Raw genomic sequence first — 27,298 nt, 5'->3', positions numbered from 1 at the left:
AATACACTGCTGCAATGCTCACTTTCTTTGCCTGTCATTTTTGCCATATATCTTCTCCTTTGATTCCTTCCTATCATTTCTTGGTAAAGACCCTGATCTTTATCTTCAAGGCCCAATTACAAAACCAATCATTATCTTCTTATGCATCTTTTCAGGCTGTCTAATGTATAGCTATGATTTACTGACCATTCTTCTACACCTCTTCATGCTTTTTTTTCAGTGTTTCACCTATACCTGGTGACCTTGTGCCAAACTCATCAATAAATCTGTTAGCCAGTCGTTCTTCCAGTTCTTCAGGACCACACAGAGCGTATGCTCTTCCCAAGCATTAACAACCGTGTATATAATCAGGGAGTTTTGAGATGCGTTTTATTTCTTTTCTTGTATTTTGTTTTCAATTAGCTGACATGAAAGCAGCGAGTAGTGGACATAGGGAACAGCTGTATCAAACCATAGGACTGTTTTCCTTAATTATAAATTATGCAAAGACTGTGTTTTAATCTCAATTTGTGCAGTGCTGACCAGAACTTGTGGAGAGGATCTACGACCCTGCTGGAAAGGAGGAAAGGGACATTTCCTTGCCTGAAGTGTGGAGGCAGGAGAGCAGCAGGGTAGGAGCAGTCTGCTGCAGCTGTGCAGCACAGAGTGGGTGACTGCTCTGTGTACTGGGGGAGGACAGAAAGGGAAAGTTAAGCAGATCAGGGATGGCTGCTTGTAAACATAGAAGGCGGGATAAAGTGTGTGAATGGGCAAATGTTTCCAGAGCTGAGCCTGGCTCGTGCTGTAGCTGAGGCTGCACCACTCTGAGCTACACAGCTCTCTCCCTACTCTCCACCAAATGAATCCAATGCCTGACAAGAGATGCTCAAAGCTGATTAAATATGGACATCTTCTTAAGAAAATGTTTTCAAAATGAGCTTCTCAAGTCGTGCCAGATATTGTTTTGCCACAGAGTACATCACTGATTTGTGACAGTGAAGCGCAAGCAACAGAGCTTTTCCCAGAATGGAAAAACATTGTAAACGTCTCTCTTTGCTGCTTTTGGCTTTAGGTCCCTTTTAGCAACTGTAGGCAGCAAAGCACCCCTCTTCTGTTTGCGTAAGATAATGCTTGTGGAGCACATGATCTGGCATAGTCTATAGGCCAGAGCAGAACAATACTGTCACTTGTCTTCTGTAACTCTGGGGTGATATAATAAATCTTGAGTGCTTTCTCAGATTTCAATTTATGGCATAAATTAGAGCAGTTCAGTGACTATTCTAATATATGCCTTGCTGCCCCCAGATTACAGGGCCTGTTCTGGCAGCCAGTAATAACTGAAGTGTAGAAGTGCTTTGGCTCAGCTCTATTTTTTCTCAGGCAGTAAGAGAAAGAAAAGGAAGTGACAAGGATCTGCAATGTTGCTTTTCAACACCTGGCAATTCTCTTACACATTGTAAATTCCCAGGTAGGAAATTAAGCCAGTTGTTCTGCTGTGAGAATGATGCTAAACCAGAGGTAGAATCTGATGGGAAAGGTTTGGCTTTAAAATCTGAGGACTCAGGAATTATGAGTAAGTCCAGGTTTTGGAGACACAGGAGCTTGTGTGCAGAACCTGGAGTACTGAGGAGAAGTCTTTTCTCTGATTAGTTAAAATTATCAGAGTTAGGTTTGGAGTATATATGTATATAATTAATTTCGCCAAAATTAGGTTTTGTATTTCTGTATATATCTCATGTTTCCTTATCATTAAATGTTGGTATAGGCAAACTTCTGGGTCAAATTCTGTCCCTAGTGACTACTATAATCCTCTTCCCCAAAAAATTAACTTCTAGGCATTTTAAGGGCCTGATCTAGGTACTGACAAGAAACCATGGAGAACTATCAGCATTGTTACAACCTAACAGCTAGCTTTAATAGCTTGTTCAAAGCAGAGGAGGACTGAGATTTGAAGAATTTGATAGAGTTATTTTTCCTTCCACTATTAATCTGTTAATCCGTATAGTCATTATAACATTACAAAAAAAAAAAAAGTTTTGTTCTTTTACCATCTGGGAATGCTGGATAAACCGGTCAAATTGCAAATCTGAAAAAGGGGAGACTTGCATTCTGGTTCCTACTTTCACTATCTATGCACTGTGTTAGAGCACATAAATAACCCGTCTGTGCTCACATTTCCTTTTCTATGAAGTGGAGATGATATCTATTCCGTAACGAGGTTGTGGGACTTTATTCACTACCAAAGCACTTAATCTGTTTTGATTCCACAATTGGATTAGCCCGGGGGACACTGGGCTGTACAGGCATAAGCAAATAAGGCTCTGGTGTATATAGGTATGTATTTATGTATAAAACTAGTACATTAGATTAGGACCTATGTTATCCGTATAGACGGCTCAGGACAAAAAAAAGAAAAACCCAAACGAAAAAAAAGAATATTTTCAAGAGAATATTTTAAAATAATATTTTTTTTAAATTGACAGCGTAACTAGGTTTAAAAGCCATTTAGGTCCTTAAAGATGAAGGAGTTGCCCAGGAGGATATGCAAAAGCTTTCAGGTGCCTGACTCCCGTGACCTGCTTAGGTTTCACGCCTCTGAAAGCGTGGCCGCAAATCCCGGAGTCAGTGCCCGTCTCAAACACAAACATCCAAAGGGACTTTGTTTGCCGCAAGATGGTAACCGGGCGCCCGTGGCCCTCTGCAAGACGCGCGAGGCTGGCGGAGCCGCGGCGATAAACTGCTGACGGCGCTTCGGGGACGAGCGGGGCGCAGGGAGCGCCACCGCCGCGTGACCCGCCCACCCCTGCCTAACCGCCGCACCGCCCCGGCGCGGAGCGCAGCGAGGCGCTTGCCCGCCCCGGCTCCGGCAGAGCCCGCTGCCCTCTCCGCGGCTGCCGGCCGCCTCCCTCCACCGGGGAAGCAGCGGCACCGGGCTGCCGGCGGCAGGGACGGCCAGCCCTGGAGGCGTCGTGGCACCGCCCCTCCCTCCCACCTCCTCCGCCGGCGGAGGCGGCGAGGGCCAGTGTGAGCAAGGACCCCTACGGACGCCCTCCCGCCGCCCGCCCCGCCCTAACCCCGCCCAACCACCCGAGCCGCCGGGTCCCCGCGGCGGCCCCGCCCCACCCCGTTACCTGCCGCTCTCCCGCCCCGCCGGGCCCGCCCCCGCTGCGCCATTGGCGCTGCACGGCCCGTCCCCGCCCGCAGGCGCCACCCGCCGCCCGGTAACGCGGCGGCCGGCCCGGCCCGGCTCGGCTCGGCTCGGCTCAGCTCAGCCCGGCCGGGGAGAGCCGCCGCCGCGCCGCGCTGCGCTGTGTGGGGCGGGGGTACCGCGGCTGCCGGCGGCGGGGCATGCGGGTGGCGCGGCGCTGAGCCCCACCGGCCATGGCTGAGAAAGTTTCGTCGGCGCCGGAGCGGCCGCGGGGCGCCGGCCACGTCGGGTCCTCTTGCTCCGGCTCCTCCTCCAGCTCGGAAACTCTCTCCGAGGAGGGGGAGCCCGGCGGCGGCGGGACGGCGGCAGCCCCCGGCGGGGCAGCGGCGGCGGGGCAGCTGCGGCGGCGGCGGCCCAGCGAGGAGCGGGCGAGCCCCGGCAGGCGGGCGGAGGACGGCGCCTCGCTGGAGGAGCGGGAGGAGGAGGTGCGCGGGGCCGGGGCGGCGGGCGGCGGCAACAGGGCCGCGGCGGGGGGTGGCGGCGTGTCCGTCTGGCTGCAGCCCCTTCCCCTAATCTCCCCGGCTACACCCGCGGAGGTCGTCTTCTGCTCCCCCGCCTCTTGCCCCTTCCCGCTGCCCGTACCCAGGGTTTGGGGTTTTTGCGTGGAGGGACAATTTTTGTTGTAAGAAACCGTGTTTTTTTCTAGCGTGTCACCCTTGGATAGCGTGGCTCTAAAGCAAACTCCTCAGTGTCTGACGGAGGTGATGGGTAAGCCCCTCGGCTACACTAATCCTCTTGGGCGAGCTAATGACAGGCTGCGGCGGGTTATGGAGGAGCTCCGTGCGTGACAGATCTGTAGCGCGATACACGGACCCGCGTGTCTTTCCCTCCTCTCCCCTACTGATCTCGCGGCACTACCTGCTCACGGCACTCTTAAAACAAAACCCCCGCTGTCTTACAGGGAAGTGACCCTTTTGTGTCTGAGATGGAATTTTTTTGTTTTCTTCTTGTTGCCTGGTTCGCACTCAGAGGTATTCCCCTTCCGTGACCCCCGAACCCAGCGCGTTGTTTTGTCCGGCTGCTGCTTTACTTCGCCTCTGCACACGGGCTCCTGTACGCCTTAGCTGAGCCGCCGACTTGCCTTTCGCTGTCGTCAACTTTTTAATCTGCTTTTAGGTGGTGGTTCTTTATTCTGTGCCTCTACGCTACTGGCCGAGCAAAGGGAAATGCCAGGGGAACCCTTGCATTTTTAAAGGAGTATTTGCGAAGCGCTGGCTGAAGTTATTTGTAACTAGTTAAACTGTGGTTGCCGGGATTGTTTCCGTCCACAGTAACGGCTTGTTTATGTAGCTCCTGTTTTCCCCTTCATTCCCTCTTGCCTCCTCTGTTGAATTGATGTAAGCATAGGACAGTATGGTAAACTGATCTAAATATAACTTTCTTCCACCCCCTATCCCCCCCGCTTTTTTTTTTTTTCTTTAAATACTTAAACTTGGACCAGGTTCCTGGTCTGTTTCAAGTGCATGAGCCCACAAAGGGTGGAATGTATTTGCAGCAAAGTACATTTACGACGGTAGTAGAATGAATGCGGATATATCCATGTAATCTATTTTTTTATAGAGATGTGAACTGGCTTTATTCACTGAACTGAGTAGGAGCTCTGTAGCTGCTTTTAGCGTGGTGCTCACTGGTAGGTAATTAATATATCCTGCTTCTCGGCAGGTCTTGTACGTGTGGGCTGGGGGCTGTGCTTACCACACCTACGTGGTGTCTGGTTGGTTTGGTGCTCAGTTGGTAAGCCTGCAAAATACTGTGCAGAAATACACAAAGGCTGCCTGTTCAGTTAGCTGAACTTGCAGCCGCTGGCAGACCAGTTAACTTCTGGTTAAGGTTAAGGCTGGTTCTTTCTGTGTGTGCTTTGGAGATGAATTACAGGCACCTTGTGAGTTGCAAGTGTAGGGAGGGTAAGACCAAAAAGAAGTCAACGTTGCGATTCATTGCAATTTGGAAATTCTACATGGGCAATCTGATACCTCATCTGCAGTTAGTAATGCTAGAAGATACCAGCATAAGATCATTCTAATGTAGTGGGAAAGGTTGCTTAGAGTATGCAGCCTTCTTCCCACCCCTTTATTCCCCTCTGCTAGATTCCTTTGTTATCTGAAACTAATCTTTTTTTGTCTGTGTTTTTTGTGCTTTCGTTTTGCCCATTCTTCCATTTTGGTGTAGGCAGTGTTTGCAGCTGAATTCCTGCCTACCTGCAGAGCCACCTGACAAATCCACCTGTATAATAATAATTTTTTTTTTTTGTGCAAGGACACCACAGTGCATTAGAGCTCAGAAATAAATACATGCATGTTAACTTAAAACTGAGAGAGCATCTATGTTACTTGCACACTGAAACCTTTAAGGGTAGTGGAAAAAGGCAAGACTAAGGCTAGAGATCAATGTACAGATGATTTCAGACATTTTTACATGCTACCTGCCAGAAGTGTAACATTGAGAGAAGTGCCTGAAGATACCATTTTCACATTGACATCCCACCTAATTACTGTCAGATCATGAAAATCTTTGTGTTTGCTGCAGTTTTGTTTCTGAGTTCTTTTGGTTTTATGGATCCCCAGTGCTTGATCCAGGTTTCATTTCTCCTCTTGCCCTGTCCTTGTTCCTGTTGCCAGCGTAGCAGAATTGAATCTGTTGTCACAGCTGTTCAGTATCCTTTAGAGAGCAGTGAAATGGGTTGTCCTGATACCTCTCTTGCCGTTACCTTAGCTGTCAGTAAATTCTTCAAAGCCATGACATCAAAAATATTTTTCAAATTAAATCTATAAATGGGTAATTAGAAAACGTACATATTTTCACATATGTGTTACTACTTCTTGTGTTCGGCAGAACTGTTTATTCTCCTGTGGCATTGTGTATGACATACTTGAAAACTCTGATCTTGTCTCCTCCTAGACCTCTCTTTAGAATAAACAACCCCAGTGCCTTTAATCTTCCCTTATAGAGTGTGTTTCCAGACAACTGATCATTCTCATGGCTGTCTTGTGGACTGTTTCCAGATGGTCACATCTGTCTTGAAGCATGACATCAAAAACCAGAATGCCATACTCAGATTTAGGCCTTGCCAGAGCTGACGAGAACAGAAAGTTTATTTCAGAGGTTTCTCAAGTGGTATTAGGGTTTGCATAATGTGAACTGGGCTTTTTTTCCAGTTTGTGGTCCATTATGAGTTTTATGCCTTTTTCTGGGGAACGAGGTGAACATTTCTACCAGAAGGCGCTGGGTTTGTCTCCCCAGCTCAGTGAAGGAAGCTTAATGCTGTCACTTAGAGTAGGGCTGCTTCTTTTATGTACAGAAATTTAGTAGAACTGAAAGCTTGATAACTTGTCTTCTGAGTTTCACATCTGAAAGAGTTAATTCCTGGAGGGAAATAAGGAAGGGAGTGTCAAGGTGGGAAGAGGAAGTACATTACTTTTTTTTTTTTTTTTGTTATAATCATTACTTCATCCTACTGTTCCATAAACTTCACCTTAAAAAAAATTACAAAACAACCAAAGAAAAGCAGTCTCTCATTTCATGTAAGCAAGAACAAATGATAGTTTACAAGATTAGGGCCATCAGTTACTGAAGTGTTTTTGATGACTTACTCTGAGATCTTAGGCACATGACAATTAAACATGGCTTGTGTTTCATGTGGGAAATACTTTGGTTCTGGAACGTCAGTGTGTTGAAGTGCTGGGGATAGCAAACACCTGAAACTCAAATGAACTCAAGCAGATTATTTGCCTACGCTCTTGTGAGGTGAGTGGCTAACTGCTGACGGAAGCATGCAGGATGGGATTGGATGGTGAAGGGCACTCAAGGCAAACACTACATAGAGGTCAGCTCACTACTTTCCTAACACAACATGGTTGTTTAGTTTTTTTAAGGATTATTCTGTATTCTCTTTAGAGCTCTTCTTGTTGGAAGGAGTATTTTCCAGAATGTCAAGGGTGCGGTCAAGGCTGGACAACAGCATGTTTTCTGTTGTAATCTGGCTGCTTCTATGGTGTATGGGTAGTCAATACCAGACTGGAATTATGGGGAAATGGATAAATGCAAAAAGCCCTAGGATCTTCCCATTTTCCATTCTGTTCTGTTTCTGTCTTCTCTACACTAGTCTTCCTTTTGGGGGGAAAAAAAAAAAAAAGTCTGTGAACAGGAAACATTTTGTATGAGGTTTGTTGAGGCAAATGGTGCCAAATTTGCAGTTATTGGCTGCATTAGTTTTTCTCATTCAAAATGTTTTACAGTCTTCCAGTCCAACATGGTATATGATTTTCTTTTTTGATGGTAGCTTCCAAATCTTAGCCTGTGTTTTACAGGGCAGATAAGGGCTCACTTGGGTTAATCTTGTTTCTCAAAAAGAGGTTGAAGGTAAGCTACGTGTTCCTTGCCTGTATCAGTAATCTCAAGGATCTGAAGGTTAAATTGTGTATGTGGGAGTTGTCTGTCTCTTCCATCTCTGTCAGCTGACCTACTGAAGAAGCTTATGTTCCTAAAAACCTTGTCACATTGACTGGGAATACACATGGCTTACCGGAGTAGAGTAGCAAGACAGGGAGGATCAGTAGTCTTTAAGAGAGAATAATACTTTGTCATATACCACAGCTGTCTTCATCTGAAATGGATCCAAAAACTTCAAAACCTGCCAGTGTTCTCCAGATTACCATAGTGGATTGTTTTCATTGTTTTGGATGCTTTTTAAAAAAAAAAAATCAAGCAAAATCACACACACAAAAAGGGACAGTAGAAATATGGTATTTTGTTCTCAAAAAATTCCCATTCTTGATCTGTAAATTAAGTGTTTGGCACTGAAGCTGCTATCAAAGTTGATAAGAATTGATCCTGTGTTGAAAAGATGATAAGCAACATGGATAGGATTTCTCATGAAGAATGTCCACTCACCTTTGAGGTTGATTAGTCTACATTTAGTCCTACTCTTTAGTTAATGTGTATAATGTATTAAAAAAGATACTTCACTGCATGGAGTAAGAAGTATAAAAGCTTTTTCATTGCTTCTAACTATTCCCTATCTCAACTATCTGCCTTCTTGCTGTTTATGTTGCAATCTGTTGTGGCTTCGGGAGGACTATGTGGTGGGAATTAACTGCTGGGAAGCTAAGATTCAGTCGTGAAAGTACTCAGAGCAAGGTGAAGAGGATGGTAAAGAAAGGATTCCTCCAAAAACTGCTCTTTCACTTGTTGGCCCATAAGCATATGTCTACTAGAGAGCTACAGTACCTCCAGCATTACAGGTTGTCTGCCAGATCTTCACCCCAACAAAACTGCAGTGTAATTTGGAGGAGAGGTGGAAATCAAAATGCTTTGGGATAAAGTAAGCGAACCGCGTGTGAAGTGATGGCAGTGTTCACATGTGCATCCATGTATGATGGAGATGGTGGTAGTTCTGTCAAAATGTCACTGTGACCTAACTAGTAGTAATGTTTTTGTTACCTTTCCCTTTCCCCTCCTGCTTGTCCTGATGAAGTACTAACTATGGGACGTGCTTGGACCATGTGGGAGATAGCACAGATAAAATTTTGTAATTGTTTCATACTTTCTTGTCTCTGACAGTGATGGGCCATTCCCTGTTGTAGCACACCCAGAACGTTACAGCTACATAAAGATGAATGGCCTAATTGCTAGAGTGTGATCCTTAGATCACACTAAGAAATAGTAATGCAGATGTAGAATGTATACTTCTCAGGGTTAAAATGATTGCAGTGGGATTAAATAAACACTCGTTTAGCCTAGAGCTGCCACAAAACTGTTCTTGTGTCATGTGAGCCAGAGAAACAGCACTGCTTTTGTTTTTAGATATGTTTGTGATAAGTCACCTATATAGTTGAATACACTTTAGGTCTGTAGGGCTGTCTCAACAGTCATGTAAACCACTTTTGATTTGCTTTTACTGTGAAAAACATGTATGTTTGTCTCCTATTTTAAACTTTCTGCGTGTAGGATAGGCCTTTAAGGTGAATGCAGATATGCACCCTTATTACCTCGGAAATATACTGGGATGAGGAGAGACACATTGTTGATGGCTTTATCTAATACAGCTGTGTGCTCTTGCCTGAGGTTTTAGATTAACTGTACACAGAAATGTTTGCAGCTCTTTGGAGCTTCTTTTCAGGACATTTGGTGGATATAAATAGGCCTATAACTAGAGCATCTCCCTTCTCAGTTGGAATAAGTGAGAGCTGAAAAAGCAGATTAATGCATTGAGTTGCATATCTGTTTTCATGTGCCAGAACTATTTAGCTAGTTAAAATACTTCTGGAAAGAGGTGGGTGAAGACCCAATAATTACAGTCTTCAAACCAAAATTTGAATGCATTTGCAAAAATGGTTGAGTGGGCCTTTTTCTACCCTTTAAATTTTACAGGCAGGGGTCCTGAGGCTAATCTTCAGGATCCCTTAGTATCTGTATGTTCAGCTGTGAAGTAAAATGTAGAGAAACATCTTTTCTGAAAAGCTCCAGCTCTGTAGAAGGAGGACAGCCTAAGTCCAGCATAGTCCCCTGCCTTTGAGAGAATTTTGGCTATATGTAAGCTGCTTTGAACTGAATGTCAGTAAACATAACAATGTGGTGCTACTCTTGTACCGTGAGGAAGCTCCATATGATGGGGCTGCTCTGCTAGCAGTAACAGCTTATGTAAAGTTGAATTTACAAAAAGGGGTAAAAGAGTTCTAAGTCTTGAGGCATAAAATACGAGCACTGTCAAGTGCAGTGCAAATGAGAAGATCCTCGAGCTAGCAGGATAGCAGCTAGATAGCCTTTTACGGCGACAATCCATGTAACGCGGTAACTTTCCTCTTGTTGTTGTTGCATATTATGCACTCTCTCCACCTACCCCCAAAGCACATCTGTGATCTCAAAGATTGCCATGCTGAAGCATTAATACATATCAGTTACTTGGTTTCTGATCTTGCTGTTTGGGTTACCTTGAGCTGGCAAATATTAATCAGCAATGCTCCCTGCAAAAGGCATGAGAAGAAGATATTTACCCTTATTTTAGAGGCAAAAACCTGAAATGCAGAATTTGGGGGCTTATGAAAAGGGGTGTGTTGAAATTGAGAAGATTAGTAATGTGAACAAAGTCCTTAAAGTTTTCTATTAAGGCTTCCCTAGGGAGAATTCCTCTGACACCAGGCTGAAGGTTTTCTCTTACACCCAATACAGCAAAGCAGATGGCTGTTATTAAGAACTTCAGTGAGGCAGGCTCTGCCTGTTCTGCTGCTGGGTTCGGAAATGACCTATGCAGGCTCTGAATCGAGAGAAATACCAGTCTTTTTAATAGCTTGATAAGTGAAAGAGGAAAGGGTGAAGAACAGATGTTCTTCGGGTTTTTTTTTTTATTTCTAATTTGTTTTGGTTTTGTATGGTACCAAGCACAGTGGCATTCTAGCTTGCATTGGGAGCTTCTCAGTGTTATGGTACCACAGGGAGTACTGTGCCTGCCATTGCTAAGCCCTTAGAAACAGTGATGTGGGCTTCAAATACTCTGCAGTCCAACCCCCCTCAGTTTTTATCGTTTATTGCTTTAGTTGTCAGATTTGTGGTTTTTCTTTCAGCTTTTCTCTTGCAGCTGTGGAGCTTTAAAATTGTTTTTGAAACAACATTTTAATAGTTGGGTGATATTGGATTTTAAGATGTATGACTGATGAGAGACTTGTGTTTAAAGTAATAAAATGCTGGTAGCTCTTTGTGCCATGATAAAGGGGAAGGAAAAAAGATGCAGGTACTTGAGAACAAGCTAGCTGAAAAGGTGAAAAATGTGGGGAAGTGGTGGCAAACAAACTCTGCTTTGAAATCAAGCTAGGAACCTGTCTCAGCTTTTGGTTTACTGAGCCCAAGTAAAGTTGTACTTATCCCTTCCTAGCTGAAAGGGATCCTTTCATCAAAATTCCCAGCTGAAAGGCTGACCTGCTCCAGCTAGGGAGCAGTGGGATAAATACCTTGGCTTCCTGTACAAATGTAACTAAGCTGATGAATTTGCACTTTTCAGAGGTGAATTACAAGTATATAAAGGGTTAAAGCTCAAGTGTTCTGCTATATAAATAGCCTGGTTGCCACAGGTTTCTTTACTGAGTGCATCTACACTACAAGTGGGAACCAGGGATGAATGCAATACATTTTTTTCTTAACCTTTCTGATGAAACAGTTCTGGAAGTGACTTTCAGGAGAAGCAAAAAAAAGAAAGAAGCCATGTACAAGCTACAAAAAACTCTTCCAAAATGATTAAGTGTGGTTGAAAATAACTGATCATAGGATGGCAACCTGTATAGCCAAGACAGATTAATTCCCTGTTGCCTGGCAGAGAATGATTGTATTAGACACATTTTGCAATATATCCTTGTTATTTTTTTTAAATTCCTAGAGAGTAGTGGTTATATACTGAGTGACAAACTTCCTTTGTGAGGCCATGCTGCTATACTAGTGGGACTGTGTAATTAATTGCATCTGGACTATTAATGATCCCATTGTTTTTAATAGGCTTACAATCCTGAGGAAGGGAGCTGCAGGTGAATGGAGCAGATGAACTGCTGCATTAAACTGCTAATTTGATTTTCATCATTACCTCAGAAAACTTTTACTAGAATGTAATAATGCTGTAGCTATGGCTTAGTGGATGCTTTCATTGTAATGCTGTTATTCAGGCCATATAATAAAGTCTCAGATGTCTTTCATGCTGAGTTTCAGGTTTTGTGCATAGCATTTGACAGGGAAGGGCAGGGCAAAATGTGACTGATATATTTTGCTCTGAGCTGGCTAACAGGATAGGTTGTTTATAGAAAGACACAGAAAACCTTTAGCTCAGTTGGGTCTTTATAGCTTTGATAAGTAGATGGGCTGATGTTAACCTTCTGGATGTGTTTTAACCTGTGTGGTTATCAGTGGTTCCTTCCACCTCCCATTTGTTCACCTACTGGTGGTGTTAACACGTCATACCACTGAAAGACATGTTAAAGATGCCATTGATTTTCTTGAAGCAGCTCTGCAGCAAGCAGAGTACTGCATATTGAATTGGCTGTACATACTTCTAGAAAATGTGGGTCTAAATTAAAGACTGAAACAGCAAGGAGGTAAACTTGGGCATATCACTTATTGGTCATTGCAGAGCGGTGGCAGTCATTGACTTTCTTGAGTTTCATTGCATTTGCTGAACTGCAGACCATGTATTGGAATTGTAGCGTGGGCTCAGGGTAGCACTGAATTCTGCTGAGAGCGTATATACACTCACACTGAGTACATGTTAAGGTAGTTAGTTGCATAGCATCTGGTCTTCTCAGAAAGAAGACATGAGTTAAAGAATATCAATAGTCATTTACAATGCTATCACTATGCTGAGCATGACCTTCCCTCCTGGCACCTCTTCTTGTGGTCTCCCCTGGTTTGCTTTCATCCCAACTCAGCATGCTTATTTTTAAATTCTCATCAGAGGTAATAACTAGTGGCTGAAAAGTGAAGCAGCTGAAACCTTAAGGATTACATTCAGATGGCAGTGGTCCTACAATTAGAGTAGGAGAGTTACAGGTAGGGTAAGGGTGTGAAAGGAGGAGGAGGAGGAGAGAGGTTCAGTTAAAGTATAAAGATGTACATTAGGGGAAAACCTTCTCCCTAGTGTTCAGTAACCTTTATGCTTCTAAGTACGTTACTATTAGTATTTTTTAACAGGGCCATTAGACACAAAATGAAGGAAGAAATATGTTAAAAGTATGTAAAAACGTAAAGCCACACCATCAGGCACTTTAGGTTTGAGCTTGTTTGAGGGTGAGGAAGAGGAATATATCTGAACCTTGGTATGTCGGTATGGCTGGGAGGTGTGAGCCCTGCTGTTACAGCCCTGCTTTACCTCACCTGCATGCTACCTAAGACAGCAGCTCTGCCAGGGACTGTGGCATTGTACCTCGTGCCCAACAGAGGAACAGCCTCACAGCTATATGTGCCCTGGTGGCTTACAAGCAGGTAGAGACAGGTTTTATAGCTGTAGGAGCTAAGGCACTTTCATTCCAGGTCTGCTTTCCCAATATGACGCTCATAAGCAGTGTTTTTTGGCATGGTAATTAAATTAAGAAAAAAGTAAATTGCAGAAACTGCAGATGACAAATGTAGATATATTAAGTCATAGATCTGTCACTGGAAAACAAAGACTGAATTGGAATTAGCAAACTAAATGTCTCTGAGGACCTGGGCTCTAATCCAGGACAAGTTGGGAACATTTTTCAATGTAAGTGTGTGCTAGCATCTTGCCTGTAGCTAGCTGCAGTTACTGAAGTCTTGCATGCTTTTTGAATTTATTTAAAACAAACAAAAAACCCTGCTACTGTTATAAACAAATTACTTTAATGCTAATGATCCACCTGTAATTACACTAATGCCTTTACTCTAATTCTTTCCATATGGGAGCTTTAATAGATTGTGTTGCAGAAAAGTTATTTTGACACTAAAACTTCTTGTGTGCAGCTTCTGGAAAAAGGATCCTACAATTGCTGGATGATGAGCCTGATATGAAGAAAGACTTTTCACAGAATCTCATTCCTGCAAAACGAATGAGACATCAGAAAGAACCTTACCTATGTAAGCAAGTAGCACAGTGCAAAGGGAATGGATTTGTGGGGTGAAATGGCTGGTGTTGAGGACGGTGTCACACTGTATGTATTTTTTGGGAACTGACTTCAGACCAGCTCTGGTCCAATCCCAAGGGTACACTCCAGTTGTACAGGAGCTGGGTATGCTTCAGGGCTTGTCAGAAATGTGGTAGGAGCCTTGCTGGCTTTGGCAGTGATGGTACGGTCCCCAGATCAGCCCAGTCTGGCCCCCTGAAGTTCTGGATTGGTGCCTGGCCAAGTTTTTCTGGTATGTGTTGAGGTTTGTGCAGCTGTTGATTCATGAAGTGCTTTTTCTGGATAAGCTTAAGTTGAGTGTCTCTGCAAGAGCTGCAGTTGCAGCTTTGGTTCTACTGTAAAGATAAAATAATTTCCATTGAAATTTCTGGCTGGGTTTGGTATTTTTCATTAGTCATTAATCCCTCTGTCCTCATTGATTATTGCTGAGGTAATGTGCTTTCATGAGAGAATTAACTGGTGGTTTGTGTGTTAATCCTTTCTGTTTAGATTTGAGTTTTTTAATCCACCTCCTAGATGTCTTGCCTGTCTAAGGCTGTGATTTCTGCCTGCCTTAATTTTTTTGAATAGGAACTTTCTTCCTACGTGCAGTTACTCTTTGGCAGCTTCTTCCCTATGTTTAGGCATAGCCACTTCTAAACAGATTTGCCTGTCTCCTAGGAGATAAAATAATACCATTGCACTTGATTTTAATCCTTAAAGATATTATATGTCCATAAATAAACATGGAAAAAATACATAGTCTTCCCTATATTTTAGCAGGTGTGGACAACAAGTAGAATGGCTCGGCCTGTTTTTGTCTCTGATGGTACTGTTAACAGATGCCTCCTACAGTTTGGTATTGGTAACTGTGCAATGTCTGTACTTGTTCAGATAGCATCCAGATAAAGCCAGTTAAGCTGCTAAATACACCTGTGGGCTAAAGACATTTCTATAACAATAGATTTTTTTTTTTTTAAAACTCTAAAGCTAGGTCCCGAAGTTTAAGGACTCCACTGAAACCACACAGTGCATGCATGTAGGAGATACTTGGTCTCTAGTGTGAAGCTTCTTGAATTTGTTTTTGATATTATGGAGCATATATTGACAGAAGTTGTAAGTAAAAATATATAGCTGCATTCGTTTCAGTTAGTGTTGTGAAAATTATGACTCTTCACTTCCTGCAAGATTTTTATAAACACATTTTTTTGAAGATCTAGGTAACATAGGTGTGGGGAATTAACTTTGAAGGCTTCTTCCTAGAGACATAGTACTTAAAATAATTCTGGTGATTGCATTCGCAGGTGATGTTGTAGAATGCCTTCTGAAGTCTGTGTGAGGTGTCCTGTATGTTGCTGATCACTTCAGCGCAGCTTTTGTGTGTTTGGAGTTGTAGCACAGCACTACACAACTAACCACTAAAGCACTTGGAGAGCTTTTATAATCAGACTTTATCAAAACTATCATTGTTTTACTGTATTGTATGCATTATGGTTTGCTTGAGTGCTCTTACCCAGTGATGATTATCCTTTAAGTGTTTTTATGTGGATGTGCAGACATGAAATGTAAGCCCATGTGAAATGTCATGAGGCAAAACCAATGTTGGACATAGATAATACAGCTGAGTCAAACCTTCATTACTTAGCTCTTGGTTGCACATAGATGTAACGCTGGTGGATTTGAGGTTTCGTTGAATCTAGCTGGAGTTGTCAAAAGAAATAAAGTTCTGTTTTTCCTCTCTGCTTCCCTGGCCTGCACCCTTAGTGACTGAAGGGTGGCTTTGCAGAGTCCAGTCTCAATGGCTGCAGGCCCAATTTGCTGAGAACATCTATAAACAAAACCAAAAATCTGTTTCACTTTGCAGAACAGTGAGCTGTCTGCCTTCCTTGGCTCTCTAAAGCCAGAATCCAGGTTTGGTGCTCATGAACATCTGTGTAAATCCATTGTATTTAGTGCAGTTCAGTAAATGTGCCTTTTCTCAGTGAAGTCCTACTCAGATGCTATTGTTTCCTTTCAGCAAGTACAGTTGTACTGGGTACAGGTGGCCAGGCCCTGGCAGTGGCAGGCTGCAGGGGCATCCTGTGTGAGGAGAGGCTGGGGCTGCCCTGTGCCAGACATGGTGGTCCCACCACAGGGCACAGTGAGCCCTCAGCCAGGGGTGGTGGCACATTGGGGAAAGTGTGTTTAAGAGAGAGCAAAATGCTGGATGGCAGCGAGGAATGTAGAGGAAAAAAGTGTGAGAAACAGCCTGGTGAGCAGCAAGGTGGGAGAAGAAGGGAGAGAAGGTGCTCCAGGCACTGGAGTAGAGATTCCCCTGGAGGAGACCATGCTGGAGCAGGTGGATATTTGATGAAGGAAGCTGCAGTCTGGGGAGAGCCCATGTTGGAGCAAATGTATCCTGAAGGACTGCAGCATGTGGAGGGGATCCATGTTGGAACAGTTTGTGAAGGACTGTGTCCTGTGGGGAAGGACCCACACAGGATCAGGGGAAGAGCGTGAGGAGGAAAGAGTGGCAGAGGGGAGCTGTTGTGGTCTGACTCCAACCTCCATTCCCCACCCCGGTGCGTCTCAGGGGGGAAGAGGTAGGGGAGTTGGGAATGAAGGAATGAAGCTGAGCTTGGGAAGAGGGGGGGGGAGGGGTGATTTTAATTAGTCTTTGTTTCTCACTAGCCAACTCTATTTTAATTGGCAATAAATTAAATCAATTTTCCCCAAGTTGAGCCTGTTTTGCCTATGATGGTAATTAGTAAGGGATCTCCCTATCTTTACCTTGATCCACAAGATTTTCCATCTTATTTTCTCCCTTGTCCTGTTGAGGAGGGGGGGTGAGAGAGTGGCTGGGTGCATGGCTGGCAGCTGGCCAAGGCCACTGCAGTCCTTAATTCATGTATACAATGCATTTCAAAAACTTTCTAAAAGTAAATTGTCTGAAAAATACATGTGTTCAAGTACATATATCATATACAAATATATAGATTTTTATATATGTAAAAATCCATGCACTTTTAGCTGACACAGCTTGGCAGCTGGAACTCTGCTCAGTTTGCAAGTGATTTTTTTTCTTCTTTCCTGAGTACAGCTCTATAAGCTCATGCTGAGTTTACAGTTAAGTCCATTTAACACTTCAAACATCACCTCCAGTTACCAATGCTGGGCTCTTGGCTTCTCAGCTATAAGCTTACTTTTTCTCTAAATGTGCCTGGTGCTCATACCGCGTAGCAATGCCTAGAAATTAATTTAAACTCATAGTAATATCTGCATACCTTATGAACAGTAAAGGTGAAATAAGACATTGACTTGCTGTTGGAAGTGGCCGTTGATGCTGATTTCCAAATGAGCCCAGCTCTCCTATCAGAATATGGAGTGGGTCTGTAAGTATTTGGTTCTTTGCAATAGGTATGGAATCATGTTGCTGCTACTTTGGGGAAGAGCTGTGCATGATTTCTTTATGCAACAGTGTTTTTAGAAGGTCACTTAAGTTATGCATAAAATGTTTTTCTAGCTTTTTTTTTACCCCCAACCTCAAGTCCCTGAACATATATAGGGAAGTGAAGTACTGCTGCTGCTGAGGTCTGTAGAGCTGAACATAAGTGGGTTCAGGTATGGAGCTTTAACAGCTATCCCTGTAGTGCTGCAGGGTATGTCTGTCAGTTGTCATCTCATAGGATGACAAATCTGTCATTTGAAAACTGGTAAGTGTAAACAGTAACACTGATACTGATTTCATAGTATAGTTACCTTTGAACTGTGTGTGTGTCTCCAAAGTGGGTTTACTGTGTGGAAAAGTAAGAGTGATTTTATTTAGGGAGAAGATAGTAAGTCTAAGGGAAGAGAAAATAAGTCTATGGATAAGATGGAATATGTAAATTAAAACAGATCTTGAAAAAATTGGATTATCTGACACTATCTACTCTCCCAGTTACTACTGCGGCCTCACTGCTCCCTGTTTGTTCATCTAGGTAGAGGTGTAATTTCTTTTGTTACTATGAGGGGACAAGATTAAGTTAGTAAATGGAGTCCATTGCAAAGTCTTTAAAAATCAAATTAGTATTTTTAGTGTATCCTTTTATTTCAAGAAATATTTTTGTAAAAATATGTGGAATTTGTCAAAGGTGGATGTTGTAAGTATCATAAGAGTAGGAGTATGTGGCACGGGAACGTAGCACTAATTAAAGCTTTTTTTTTTAACAGTATTTTTAGCTTTATGAAGAAAGATTGCCAAGAAAAAACCTTTATTAAGGTGAAAGTTGAGGGTTTGTTCTGACTCAATTCATTGGTCTTCTAATTGCCAAGGTTATAAAACCTTTTTGGTCATCTTAAATCAGTCAGTGTCTTTAATGAGTAGTTTTGTGTGAGTTTAGGATTTGAGTTGCATGTAGGCTAGAATCATGCTATTTTCTATGAAAATTCTAGAACTAGTTGGATTAAGGTATTTTTTCTCCTGAATAGGTGTGGTCTCAGGAAAGGGACAAGAAACCCATCACTCTTTCCATTGTCCTCTTGATTATAAAATGGGCTGTCTGCCAAGGGCAGGGGGAGGTTTGAAGAATATTGCATTGGTAAGCTAAGGGATCTTCATTGTGGGACTGGTGTTGAGGTTATCTGTGGTGGTGTGCAGCTCACTGGCCTGAGGTTGTCCAGTTTCATGGCTCAATTACACATTCATGTGGCATGGTGAATATATGTGGCCACACACCTGGAGTTGTGATTTGCTGCCTCCATTTTGTTACTCTATGTGTGCTTGGCTTCAGCCTCGAGCATTTACTGGCATGGCTGATTTATCAGCTGTGTTATAGCCTTGGTGTAGGTTTAAGACTGTACAGAATTAGTTTTGTAGAGATGGCTTTTTTCTCCTCTGTATTTTTAGTTTTATTTTCCCCAAACTAGTTATTGCTACCTTGCTTTGGTATGGGTGGTGGTTCTTGCCTTAGTTCAGCCACCAATTGTGGTGCTTTAGAATAATCAAGCAGCCTTTTCTAAGCAATAAAATTTTTGTAATGAGGCCTCTATTCCAGAGGGGTGTGTTAAGTTGGATGCTAAAGTTGAATGTCTTTGTTTAAAAGACATTGTACGGCGGAAGAGGTTTTGCAAATAAAGTAAGAGGTAGCCTGACTACTTAAAAACAGAGAAGGAAAAAAATAGTTGGCTTATTTGCATTAGCCTAATTTAATTATTTCCATGGGATGCTGCAACTTTATCTCCAGTGTCAGTAGTGAGTTCTTACTTACATACCCATAAAGCAGATCTCTGAGCAGAAGGAATGCTGGAGCTAGCAGGCATTTTGCTTTTGAACTGTTTAAAGCTGAATGTGTGGAGGTACCAGTGACCTGAAAAAAACAAGGCATGGAAGTCTGAAGAGGGTTGTGGGTTTTGCTCGTTTTTTGGATTTGGTGATTTTTTTGTTAATTTTTGGAGCTATCTTGAGTACTGTGTAATTACTTTCTGGGTCATGGATTAGCCTCTGTATTATTCATGTCATCTGCTAAAGAACTGCCATACATACAAGTGTTTTCGTAGTGGCATTACACTTCTGTGGAGACCTTCTTCATTATCCTATAGTCTCACAGTCTGGATCAAAACACTTTCTCCTTTCTGTCTAGCAGTGGATTTGTGGTGTGTAGACCATGGAGGAATGCATTAATTATCTATATTCACTGGGCTACAAGAGGATGATGGAGTTTGAATGCAAGTTTGTACAAGTACTAAAACTTGACCGATATTGAAGTCTATGCTGCTATTTTTTCCCTCTGACAACTTATGCATTCATTGAAAATAGAACATAGGAGAGCATAGGAAACTACTGTTCAAAATTCAGTGACAGCTGATAAATTTCTTAAGCTAATGCAGTTGAGAAAGGCTTCTGAGGAAGAGTCAGTTGATACTAATGGGTAAATGGAACATCCAGATTTTTTTAGCAGACCAAATGATGTAAGCCATCTTGTTACTGTAAGGACATAGTGTTCTCAGGAGTAACGGTAAAAAAGTGTGTGCCCCAGAAGTCCTCTGCATGAATGGTGTTACACTGACCCCAAATAGTGACATTGGTGGGCTGCTTGTGCAAGAACCTACTGAAGTAACCTTTGCTATTGCTTAGTACCAGTACTCTGGTACTGCTGCTATTTTGGATTTCTGTTACTTGACAATTATTTACTATTGTCACTGTTTTGACTGCAAGAGTTAAAAAGGGAAGAGGAAAAAAATCTGTCCTTTTCATGTGACCTAACTGCAGGAATTCCCAGAATTCTCTTGCAAGGATTGTTGGCTGGACATCTGTGCAGGGGCCTGAAGACTGTCACAAGAAAGGAAAAGTAATTGACACAGAATTTCGTATGTTCAAGGTGTTTCAAGTTGAGGAGACACTTTGGTTATTTGAGACACTGTGCATCTGTCAAACTAATGGCTGAAGTGAAGTTTTTTCCAGGAATGTCTCTCTTGCAAAGAGAATACCTGTAAAAGAAGAGGAGGGGGAAAAAAACCCAGGCAGCTTATAAAGTTTCTGGGTTCTCAGATTGATTACCTTGTCAAATTCAGTCTCACCATTTGAGAAGGTATAATAATGCCCACTAACTGACTTTGAGCTTTTGCTTTTCTTCCTTGTATGTCTGTTCTCTGCCTGTTTTCCTTTTTAGTTGTTTTTATTCAGCATCCTCAGATTAAGACTCACCCAGTATTTGTGTTACCTGAGGTTTAGGATGGTGGTACTTGTCTCCTTTTATACATGCTGAAGGGTAGTGTGTGGCTGTGTGTGGAATGCATATTTCAGGATCGCTGTTTATGTAAAAAATGGTGAGTGTGCAAACTTCACAGTGGGTCCAAACTGCTATTCATGCAAACTACTGGTGTCTGTTCTACACCTAGTGCTAACCTGTTTTCATAAAGCACTTAGTGATGCACCTAGGCAGATGAAACAGCTTCATATGCATTCATATGCATGGCTGGCTAATGGAACAGTGGTACTCCTGGAATAAAACTGTAATCTGTCTGCTTCTGGTGAAATATGCAAAGTTGTCTCTTGCCTCACCACAGACAAGGATTCTTTAAACGAATCAACATTTGAAGTTAAAAATCCTTGGGACAGGTTCCTACCCTATCATTACCTAAGAGACAACTGAGCCAAATTGCAGTGTTGGGGATTTGTCTCAATAATCAGGCCACTTTATCTGAGACATTGTGGTTCAGATTGTCTACCCCTTGGTGACATACTGCTTGACAAGAAAATTGAAGATGGCACTATGTTTCTAGGGTGGGAAGGGTAGCTAGATTCAGAAAAGTGAAAGGAAAAAGGAATTCTTTGATCTCTCCTGTCTTTACCACAAACCTGTTGTGAATGCTGCTTAGAAATTCAAGTTCAGGTTTTGGAGAGCTTATGAATGCACGTGAAAATCCTGGAGCTTGCAAACATGATTGATCTCTGCATAGCATCCCACTCTCATTTTAAGATTTTGCAGTGTGTATCCTGGTAGACAGAACCACTGTAGTGGAGCCTTTCCTGTACAGAGGGAGCTGAACTATGAACAGCACGTCATTAGTATATCCTCTGATAGTAATGGTGATGGCCCAGCATGTCCAGGTTGTGACCAGTAATTATAGCCTTAGAGGTGATTAAGTCTCTACTGGATATTCAATATTCCTGCATGTGTGTGTTGGAGAGGTGTGTGATAAACTTGCAGGAACCCAGGCCTGCATCTCACTAACTTCCAGGGTAGCTTTCCAGATGAAGGCAGAAAAGACATTACATGTAGCCACCTATTGATGGTGTTCATCACAGCCTGCTACAGACACAGGCATAGATTTCTGTTCACTTCAGCTTCTAGCTGATTAGAGATGCCATGACCAGAAACTTAATTCAGCCTTGGTAACATCTAAGTTGAGATGCAGGGATTTCAAGTCTGGATGGGAGCATCTTGACTGCATGCTTTATCAGGTACAGACAGCTCATGCAAGTACAGGCATTGGGTCAGTATTGGATCAGTGAAGGAGAAACTGATTTTTTAAATGCTGTAAGGCCTTCAAACTGGAAGACTGTAAACATGCGTAGACATGGCTGCTGAAGAGGCTTGGTCCCATGTGGCCCTATGAAGCAATTCATGCTGACAAGATCTTAAAGCAATAATTACTTTCCTTTTATATTGTGGGAGAAGAGGGTCAAGAAAGCATGGTTAGCATGCAATAATCTGGGTTTTTCTAGATGAATGTTAGGAAAATAACTTATTCAATATTTGTCTAGCTTAATTGGTATGCCATAGAAAATTGTATGATTTTCTATTCTTAGTTTTCCATGTCTGTTTTGATGACACACTACCTTAGATTTCTACTGAATATTCTAAGCCATTGTACTTGTTGTCATACTGCATCTGCCTACGAGGAATTTGTTTGATCATTAAGTCACTGGGGGGGGGAAGATACAGCTCTGCACGATTTTGTTTGGTTTTTTTTTGAAGTAAATAATTCTGAAGTTGAAGTGTTTTGAGGTATGCTGCTAGTGGCAGGCTTCTCAAATATAGCAGTGACAGCATTAAAATATTCTTTTAGAGCCATAAGAGCAGGCATCAGCAAGACTTCAGTCTTGCACCTTTAATTATCTGTTTAAACCTTGAATTTCCACAAAAGCAAGAAACTCAGCATTTTTTGACTTTTTTTTTCCCTCTTGCAATGTTACACTGTTGCATATTATATTGCTATAAAGTTAAAACTTGATGAAAAAATTGGGAGGTACTTGAGGATTCAAGTTGCTTGGAAAAGATGATGCATATTTTTGGGTAGGTTTTGGGCACTGAGGAATGGTTTGGTCCAGGGTCTACAGTATATGTGGAATAATCCTGCAAGCAGTGTAACCAAATGGAAGTTAACTGGATTGCCTGCATGATGGATTACACTGTATGAACAGAGGCAGGAGGTCTGGGAGTTCATCTTAACAGCAAGTATTTAAACTATATTTTTAAGATGTGCAAATTTTGAGCTGCAACACTTGAAAATTGGCTTCTCTTCATCTGACAAGTCAAAGTTCATGCTTTTTTGGTCTTTCTGCAGCAGCATGTGACATCAGAAATGTCATGACCTCTTTGTTAACACATTTATCTTCTTCAGTTAAAAAAAAAAAGAATCATTCTAGTGGTGCGGCCACACAAATGAGCTCCCCTTTTTGCTGATTAATGTCAAAAGTTAAATCGGTTGTCCTGTTTCTCTTTGTATTGTATATGAACTCTTAATGATTTGTTAGCTATTACAGTGTTGGAATGAATGATTAAATATGTGTTGCAGACATGGCTGATATTTGAGGTTAGGAAATGCTTTGTGTATGTTTTATATAAACAAGGGAAATCCACAAATAGGAAGCTGTGTGTATTCAAAGTCAGATTAGGAGATAGTTTCCCCAGTGTTGAAGTAGCATGCAGATCTATGTTGTGATTTTTTTTCTTCTTTCGATGATTTGTTAATAATCATTATGTGTATTTGTCATTCTAATCATGGGAGGCTTAAGGAGAGAACACAATTAGAAAAACACTACCAGTAAGAAAGAAACTTACTGAGCCTTCAGTAGGGTAAGACTGAGTATCCAGGAACAAGCAGAATAAACATCAAAACACCCACATTTTTGTAAAGTAATGCAGCTTAGTTGTCCTAGTGACCTCTAATTTATTTTCTTTAACCCACACTATTCCACAGACATCTCTGTGCTTCATTGGCATGGTCACTGCTTCAAAGCAGTTAAATGTTACATGCATCTTTCTGTAACCTGTTTTTGAATGTACTGAAAGGTTAACCTTTTAATTTTTTAGCAAGCTGCAGCTCTACCTTAACAAGCATAGAGCTGTTCTAAATTGAGACATTCCAATACCCTAAAAAATTAATAGTTCCAAATATAGTAGAAAACTCTCACTTTCTAACCCAGTAGTAGTTAGGAACAGTAGACTTCAAAATTACATCCTCTTGACTACTATCTAGGAGAAAATATGGTCACAGCACAGAAATAGAGAAAATTACTGTAAATGCTTATATATTATGCTGCAAGGCAACACTGGATCAGAAACCTTACAAAAAGAAATCAAGCATAATATGCCTAGGTAGTATATAATATAGCTTTTCACTTTTAGAATTGTATATTATAAATAAGGTAAAGATGAATGCTAAGCAAATAATGTAGTTGGAGCCCTCTTTGTGGGCCATGCTTGGTTTGTGGATTGGTTCTTTTTCTTCCAGTTTTTGAAGAACCACATGTAAAATGATAGTAGCAGAAAGCAAAATACTTACAGAAGGTTTTGACCTGCCCTGTCTTTGCTGCTGATCTGGCAGTGTAAATGGACAGTAAGCTCTCTGAGACCTCTTGGCTTTAAATTTATGTAGTCCAACTTTATTTGATTTTCCCCCTCCCTCCAGGTAAATTTATAACAGCAGATGTTTAGTCTGGGTCTTCATAATTGACATGTATTGCCCACATGCCTTGAGTTGTTACTGTAGTAAAAATCTATTGGCACTTGATTACAGCACTCATGAAAGTCTTTGTCAGATAACTTGTTTTACTTCCACTTTTTAAAAATTTGGTGTTCTCACATCATGAAACATCTCAGTAAATTACTTTTCTTACTATAGTTTTTACAGGGCTTGCAGTCTGATCTATACTGAATTGTGCATTTAAGAAACTGCTTTAGGAACAGCATATCAACGTTGCTTTTTAGATACTGTCGGGCTATTCCATTAACACAATTGCATGAGTTGTTGAAGTAATTAGGAGTATCTGAATCTCTTAGCATAATACTCGTGGTTCACATTCCTGCTTACATAAATTATAATCTGCTGTACGTGTTTCATACAGACTGTCAAGTGTTATTTAACACCCGAAGCAGTTCCTCTAGTATGTATCTTACTCTTGAACTTAGTTTTGTTCACTTCGCATTCCGTGCCTCAGACTGGCCTGCACTTGATGATTCAGGCTGCTGTGACACTGCACTCTCAGTGCTTCATGTGCTCCTTACTGACAGCATGTAATGATCTATCTCTTCCTCCCTTGTTTTCAGTAAGGAGGTGGGAAGAGGTGAGTGAGACTTGTGGAGCTATTAGATGTTTCCAGTTTTTATCTGTTTGGTTGTGCTTGGGATTATGCCAGTTGAATGGAATGTTCCTCTTCTCTCATGGAAAGATGTTGCTCTTGGAAGCAGGCCTGGTGCTTATTGTGCATGTAACTTCTTGACATAATGCTAAACCATAAATGACTTATTTATAAAGTCATTTATAGACTTTATGAATGTGTCTCTCTGTCTGTATGTGTCTCTTTCCAAATGAAGGCATGCTAGTATCAAAGTTCTTCTAACATGTAGTCCTTTTAAAAAGATAGTACTTTAAGCACTTTATAGCTTGGTAATGAAGACTCAAAATAGTATTTATATGTATTAGATAAGTCACATACTGTTGTCCACTTTAAGTCACTCCATCTTGTTTACAGAATTGCAGATCAGAAAAAAACTGTTCCTGTGCCGGAGGGTAGTATTGTCATACTTTAGGAAAGTAATTACTGCAGTGACAAGTCAGATGCAGAAATTCATCTGCTGCATTGTGCTAAGGTGGTGTAGTTGTCACAAGGTTTTAACTCGCTCTCTGAAGTCATATTGCACACTTATTACTTAAATAGAAGGTTGGGCTTGTGCTTCTTGTGATGAAAGTGATCCCTTGGTTTCTTTAATCATCTTTAGTAATAATAACAGCCCCCTGCTCAAACCAGAAAATAGCAGATGTACAGTATAACACCTGATTATTGAATTGTCATAACACTGAACCTCTGTTTAGATCAACAGTCCTGCTGTCTCACATTCAAAAAATCCAAATGTTTAATCATTGGGATTAATGAAAGAATAAAAACACAAGAAGACTCATTCTGATGGCAGGGATACTTACAGAGAGAATCAACTGGCATTTTAATCCCTGTAGCCTCCAACTAAGACATTTGACAGTGTGGTCAAGTGATTTAAAGATTTCTTAACTACAAAATTTGCACACACACACAAAAAACCCCAACCCTCCCAACCTTGGAAATGTTGAAGTAGGAAGGTTTGGGTTGTCTGAGTTTGCTAGAAGATGCAGTCTATGAGAAGTACATACTGTGAGCTTGCGGAGTTTCAATTAGGAGCATTGATATTGAATCTTGAACATCCTTAATGAAAGGAATGCTGCAGTAATTACTCATTGAATTGAAGTTAACTAAATGAAAAATGAATGATGTCAACTCCTGGCTATTATTTTGTTTAGGTCCTGTTGCACTGATGAAGCCTCCATGTTATGTTCTGGAGTCTTTTCCCAATCTGATCTGTTGAGAAATTAAGCTGAGATGTTTGCAGCAGCAGACTCTTAATCATACTGTTAATGAATATTCTTTTTTTTGATTCAGGAGAGAATCTCTTCTTCCAAAAAGCATCTGGTGCACCTCTGTCCAAGCAATAGCTGAGCACTGGGGTTGTGTGCGGTAGGGTCATGGCAGGTCTGGTTCTGCATTGCATTGTATTGTATTGCTTTGCTTGATTTAGACAAGAGATTGAAATCCTGGGTATTCTGCTTGGTCTGTGGGACCATTTCCCCATGCTGGGAGAAGGGGCTGTAACTGTTTCTGTGTGCATTTGTAGCTGCTGTGTGTGCAACATCCAGTTGAGTGTTCACTAAGCCAGGCATAGAGGGACTTCACATAGTCTGGTATTCTGAAGCATTTTGTGCTAGCTTTAAAGGCCCTTAAATGTGAAGTTCAATCTTAGTATAATTTTTAACATGTAAACTATCAAATTATTCAGTGACTGGAAGTTTGTGGAAAAGACTGGACCGCCTGGCAGGGCTGGCTGAGGTCATAGTTTCTGAGATGAGTTTCTCTGTCACTAGGAGGGGGGAGTAGTCTTTGATGAAGCCGCAAGTGAGAAATACCACAAGGGCATTTTCTGATACTGCGAAGGGCAAAGAAATCCTCCTTCTGAAGTATAACTTGTGGCTGTGAGGGTGCAGTGTCAAGTCAGAGTACAGGGCAATGTGGTCACTGCAGCAGGACTGAAGGCTGTGAATCCTCACTTTGTAACACTGCTGCTATGGCTTCATCATGCTATTTCCAGGTGGTAGACATCCAGAAGCTATACCCCTAGATCTGCAGTGACTCAAAGCTGAGGTTTATAAACTGCTAAGTCTGTATTTTTTGTGGTTTACCTCTGCCAGTACATGCACTTGGATTAATGTTAATTTTTTAAAAATTTTATACATGCATGGGAAGTCCCCCCTCCCCACCCAGACCCTGGCTTTTGGCTGAATGCAATGGCTTAGGAATGCTTCAGCTACTTCCCCCCCCCCCCCCTTCATGTTGGAATATAGCTGCTCTACTAAATAATTGGGGTTGTTCAAAAGGTTCCATCTATATAATCTGTTAATGCCTTGTTTTGCAGGTAATTTTTTAAAATAAAAAAACCCTTCCGCCCTGAGTAACATTCATAAATATATTCCTTCTAGCAAGCTGAGTTGATCTGTGAACATGTCTCATTCCTCTTGCACAACTGAA

General features: G+C 41.9%; 2 protein-coding genes across 2 annotated transcripts in view; one reads left to right on the top strand and one right to left on the bottom strand.

Moving 5' to 3' along the window:
- CENPK (centromere protein K) overlaps nucleotides 1–27,298 on the bottom strand; it is a 550,311-nt gene that overhangs the window by 508,990 nt on the left and 14,023 nt on the right. The gene's annotated exons all lie outside the window — the stretch shown is intronic.
- Nucleotides 3,327–27,298, top strand: part of MAST4 (microtubule associated serine/threonine kinase family member 4) — a 309,587-nt gene continuing 285,615 nt past the window's right edge. Inside the window, exon 1 of the mRNA XM_075078836.1 lies at nucleotides 3,327–3,612. Coding sequence (XP_074934937.1) covers nucleotides 3,361–3,612 — 252 coding nt within the window. The 5' untranslated portion in view covers nucleotides 3,327–3,360. The remainder of the gene's footprint in view (nucleotides 3,613–27,298) is intronic.

The sequence above is a fragment of the Phalacrocorax aristotelis genome, chromosome Z (genome assembly GCF_949628215.1).
Source record: "Phalacrocorax aristotelis chromosome Z, bGulAri2.1, whole genome shotgun sequence".
NCBI classification, from domain to species: domain Eukaryota; kingdom Metazoa; phylum Chordata; class Aves; order Suliformes; family Phalacrocoracidae; genus Phalacrocorax; species Phalacrocorax aristotelis.
The sequence above is the reverse complement of the archived record's forward strand: the minus strand, read 5'-3'. Positions and strand labels throughout refer to the sequence as shown.